This window comes from Carlito syrichta, unplaced genomic scaffold (genome assembly GCF_000164805.1).
Source record: "Carlito syrichta isolate Samal-C Ts95f unplaced genomic scaffold, Tarsius_syrichta-2.0.1 Scaffold312140, whole genome shotgun sequence".
Classification (NCBI taxonomy): Eukaryota; Metazoa; Chordata; class Mammalia; order Primates; family Tarsiidae; genus Carlito; species Carlito syrichta.
This window is the reverse complement of record NW_007256236.1, coordinates 29,958-34,848: the sequence shown is the minus strand read 5'-3', so window position 1 is coordinate 34,848 and position 4,891 is coordinate 29,958. Positions and strand designations below refer to the sequence as shown.

The 4,891-nt window shown below is 45.1% G+C and overlaps 1 protein-coding gene across 3 annotated transcripts in view; it reads right to left on the bottom strand.

Annotated features, from left to right (window-relative positions):
- The window catches only part of PRPSAP1 (phosphoribosyl pyrophosphate synthetase associated protein 1), a 48,259-nt gene extending 43,368 nt beyond the window's left edge, over positions 1 to 4,891 (bottom strand). Inside the window, exons 1-2 of one of the 3 annotated variants that reach the window (XM_021718370.1) lie at positions 4,775 to 4,891; positions 1,084 to 1,136 (exon numbers count right to left, since the gene is read on the bottom strand). Coding sequence is in view for 1 of the 3 variants with exons in the window: in XM_008069605.1 (XP_008067796.1) it covers positions 1,084 to 1,136; positions 4,775 to 4,857 (136 nt within the window). In the remaining 2 variants the exon portion in view is untranslated. Of the gene's footprint in view, positions 1 to 1,083; positions 1,137 to 4,286; positions 4,367 to 4,774 lie in introns of those variants that run through there. The other 2 variants (XM_008069605.1, XM_008069606.1) reach the window with 2 other exon arrangements.

Genomic DNA, 4,891 nt, shown 5'->3' with positions numbered 1-4,891 from the left:
GATCGCCGGAGCCCAGCGGGTCGAGGCTGTGGTGATTGGGGGTGGCCACTGCACTCCAGTCTGGGCGACAGAGTAAGACTCCAACTCAAAAAGAAACAAAGAGGATTTTTGGCCGAGGTGAGTGAATTGCCTGAGCCCGCAGGTTCAAGACCCGCCCGGGCAACTTGGCGACACCTCATCTCTACAATAAATCAAAAAAATTAGCCAGGTGTGGTAGCACGTGCCTGTAGTTCCAGCTACTTGGAAGGCTGAGGCAGAAGGATCGCTGGAGCTCAGCAGGCCGAGGCTGCGGTGGCCGGGAGCGGCCACTGCACTCCAGTCTGGGTGACAGAGTGAGACTCCAACTCAAAAAAAAAAAAAAAAAAGAAAGAGGATTTTTATATGATGAAGAGAACTGAAAGAGAGTTTTTATGGAAGTCATTACTATCTAGTACCAGATCACTCTTGATGTTACTTGATGACCTAGTGAGATCGATAAATGTAAGAAATATTTATCAAACACTACTCACTGTAAGAAGAAAATTTTATATATATATATATACTTTTTTCATTCTAAAGCAATAGATTTGTATCATTGTGGAAAAAGAGGAAAAGGAGACACTTAAGCCAGGCTCGGTGGCTCAGCCTGTAATCCCGCATTTTGGGAGGCTGAGGTGAGTGAATTGCCTGAGCCCATGGGTTCAAGACCCGCTTGGGCAACTTGGCGAGACCGCATCTCTACAATAAATCAAAAAGTTAGCCAGGCGTGGTAGCGCGTGCCTATAGTTCCAGCTACTTGGAAGGCTGAGGCGGAAGGATGTCGGAGCCCAGCAGGTCAAGGCTGCGGTGGCCGGGAGTGGCCACTGCACTCCAGTCTGGGCGACCGAGTGAGACTCCAACTCAAAAAAAAAAAAGGATACACATATGAGGAGAACAAAGAAGTTAAAATTTAAAGGGGGAAGTATAGAACGATGATATATACCTCTAACGTTAAAGAGAAAATGTTTTTGTGTTAAATATGAGTAGTATTTGCCTTGTAGAAACATGACAGCTGATTAAATGGTTTAAAAAAAAAAGAATGTTTAAGAAATAATTGTAACTTACCTCCATTGGTCTCCTGGTATACAACAGACTTCCCCAGTTCAGCACCAAGACGCCTATAGGCAACAACAAAAAAAGGCAATTAACAACTCTCTTTTTAAAAAAATTTTCAGTTCATATGTATATGTTTAACAAAAAGAGTCAAGTAATTAGGTTGGTATTCTTTCTAAAAAACAATTTGGAAAATCTAATTTATTAAGAACTAAAATTCTGCTGTCATTCCATAAGCAGCTCACCATTTCATAACAGAGCATTTTACCGGAAAAAGCTCACAACTAAAGTTTAATGTCTGTTTCCTTGCTCTTTGAATAATAATTGTTTTAGAAAATCATTTCCAAACAAATACTTAGTTACTAGCAATGACTGCAAAAAAACAAGTCAGAGGTAAATGCCTCAATGGTCAAAGGCATACAGATTTTTATTGCCATTAATTCAAAATGGTGTGGGTCTTGTATGGATCCTGATTAAAATTTTTAAGGATATAAACTTTTTTTTTTTGAGTTGGAGTCTCACTCTCTCATCCAGGTTGGCAATCCTTCCGTTTCAGCTTTCCAAGTAGCTAAAACTACAGACACATGCCACCATGCCCAGCTAATTTTTTGTGATTTATTGTAGAGACAAGGTCTCACCAAGTTGCCCAAGCTGGTCTCAAACCCCTGGGCTCAGGCAATCCTCTTACTTGGTCTCCCAAAGTATTGGGATTACAGGCTGAGCCACTGCACCTGGCCAAAAATGTAAAATTTTTTTTTTTTTTTTTTTTTGAGTTGGAGTCTCACTCTGTCGCCCAGGCTGGAGTGCAGTGGCTCGCTCACCACCACCCCAGCATCAACCTGCTGGGCTCAGGCGCTCCTTCTGCCTCAGCCTTTCACATAACCGCAACTACAGGCATACACTACCACTCCAAGCTAATTAATTTTATTTATTGTAGAGATGAGGTCTCACCAAGTTGCCCAAGCTATTCTTGAACCCGTGGGTTCAGGCAATCCTCTCACCTCAGCCTCCCCAAGTGCCGGGATTACAGGTTTGAGCCACCATACCCAGACCAAAATTATAAATTTAAAAGTCATTTTTTAAACAACCAGAGAAGTATGGACAAGGATTAGGATTAGATACTACATAATATTAAGGAATTAATGGTGGTGCCAGGTTTTTTTAGAACTCCTTGTCAAAAATTAGCCAGGCATGGTAGTGCATGTCTGTGGTTCCAGCTACTTGGAAGGCTGAGGCAGAAGGATCACCTGAGCCCAGAAGGTCAAGGCTGTGGTGGTCATGAGCGTGCCACTAAAAAAAGAAAAGAAAAGAAAAGAAATTCTTATCAGTTAGTATGACCATTTTTACAAGCAAAATTATATGACGCATGAGTGGAATCTATTTCAAAACACTTCAGCCAGGTATATGCACACAATAGAATATAATTCGGCCTTAAAAAGGAATGAAATTCTGGTATGTGCCACAACATGAACGAACCTTGAAAAAAATTATGCTGAGTAAAATCAACCAGACACAAATATACAAATATTGTATGATTCCATTTATACATGGTATCTAAAATAGGCAAATTCACAGAAACAAAAGAAGAGAGGTTACCAGAGGCTGGAGGGAAGGGAGAAATTGGGAGTCCCAATTTAATGAACGTAGAGTTTCTATTTGGGATGATGAAAAGTTCTGGAAATGGATAGTGGTAATAGCTGTACAACATTATTAATGTACTTAATGTCACCAAATTGTGCACTTAAAAATGGTTAAAAGTAAATTTTAGACCGGGTTCGGTGGCTCAGCCTGTAATCCCACGCTTTGGGAGGCCGAGGTGAGTGAACTGACTGAGCACGCGGGTTCAAGACCTGCCTAGGTAACTTGGCGAGACCTCATCTCTACAATAAATTTAAAAAAAAAAAAAAAAGGAGCTGGGCGTGGTAGCACCCGCCTGTAGTTCCAGCTACTCGGAAGGCTGAGGCGGAAGGATTGCAGGAGCCCAGCAGGTCTAGGCTGCAGTGGCCAGGAGCGGCCACTGCACTCCAGTCTGGGCTGGATGACAGACCCTGGGGGTTACTTGTAACACACACGTAACTTACACATAGGGAATGTAATGGAGTGAACTCTTTTATTGATTCAAGTGCATAATCAAGAATTTTGAAGACCCTTGCTTGAAGTTTAAAAAGTCTGAAAAGAATCATGGAAATAAAATATTATGACCAGGGGTCATTCAATCTAGTGATTTTCAAACTTTGTTTAATGGTAACCCTTTTTTCCAGTAAAACCTTACTGAGAAACTCAGTAAGTGAAACAAATAAGGGAAGTGTCTAAAATAGTTATTATTTACAGTATCTCAAAACCCTTCTGGAATTTGGCAGGAAAGAATCCAAAATACAAAAGAGCAAAAACCACTGACTTTGTAAATGCACCCTCCTCTCTACTGCTCTCTCTCAGCAAGATCATGTGTGGTATATCTGAACCAACACAAACAAACACAAGCTTCAAATTTAGTGTTTTAGTTGGCCTCAAAATGAAAGACAAATAATCAGGGGTTAGAAATAGAAACTAGGTAGTAGACTGTAAAAGGAGTTTTTAAAAATATTTATTCTAATCCCACTTAAAATTCCATCTGAAAACAGGCATAGCTGAAAAAGTATGACTAAGTTTTCCCTTCTATACGTACACCTAGAATTTTAAAATATGTCCATGTAATTATTTATCGCCCCTGAAAAAATCCGCAAAGTAACAAATGAAAAACTGTTTTAAATGTGAAAATGACTTTAAATGTTAAATGGCAAGCTATTTATCTTACGTCTTATATAGTTCATTCGGAAAGGGCCCATAAGGCTCCTTTCCGAATGAACTATTACGACTCTGGAACTCTCCAAAAGAGACAACTACAAGTCATTTAGCAAACAGGTATTATCCAGAGGGCCACCATGGGTCCCTGCTCTGCTAGATACGTGATCTACATTTCCCGTCGTGTTCACAATGTCCTTGCCCAGTCGATGGAATCATCCCCATTTTACAAACGACGTTTGGGAAAATCAAGTCTCTTGTCCAGTGGAGGGCATCTCCGAGCTGTCGGGCCCCAAAGGCCACTGGAGACCACAGGCTTCCTTGGCTTAAAAAGACACAAAGTCAAAGACTTTTCTCCAAACGGCCGGTCCAACCTAAAGCTGGCTTGCAAAACGTGGTCACGTTCAGCATTTCCACCACCAGCCCCGACCCACCTGCTTCCCGAAGCAGCGACCTCCTCCGCGCTGCCCGTCCCCACACCTCGGCTGCGACCCCCGCCCGTCCCAGAAGGAGACTCGAAAACGGCGCCGGGCAGATTCAGGGGTCAGCGCCAGCGGGGGACAAGGGGGCCACACCGGAGCCCCTCTCTCCCAGGCCCGGCCTCCGGGGTCACAGAATGCCCGCCCCGCCCCGGGATGTGGGAGCGGGTGGACGCAAGGAAGGCCAGCGGTCCGCGTAGGGGGGACGGAGAGGCTTGAGTCGCTGAGTCGGCCGAAAGCGTCTCAGCTGCAAAACCGGGGGCGCCGGGGGGTTTCTGTGGCCTCCAAGGATGTGTCCAGCGGAGACGGTGGGATCCCGCGACTCCCTCCCCACCCCCCACCGCCCCCGGCCAGGTGCAGGAGGTGGGGCGGGTGGGTGGAGGCGAAGAGCACAGGACGGCCGCGGGCAGGGGTCCTTCGGGGCCCTCCCGCGCCCCCCTTACTCGGTGATGCGCTTGGCCAGCTCCGTGCAGGCGGCCGTGGAGTTGGCCGAGAAGACTCGGTAGCCGGTGCGAGCGGCGTTCATGGCCGGCAGGGGGGCGGGGCGGGCTCGCGGGGCG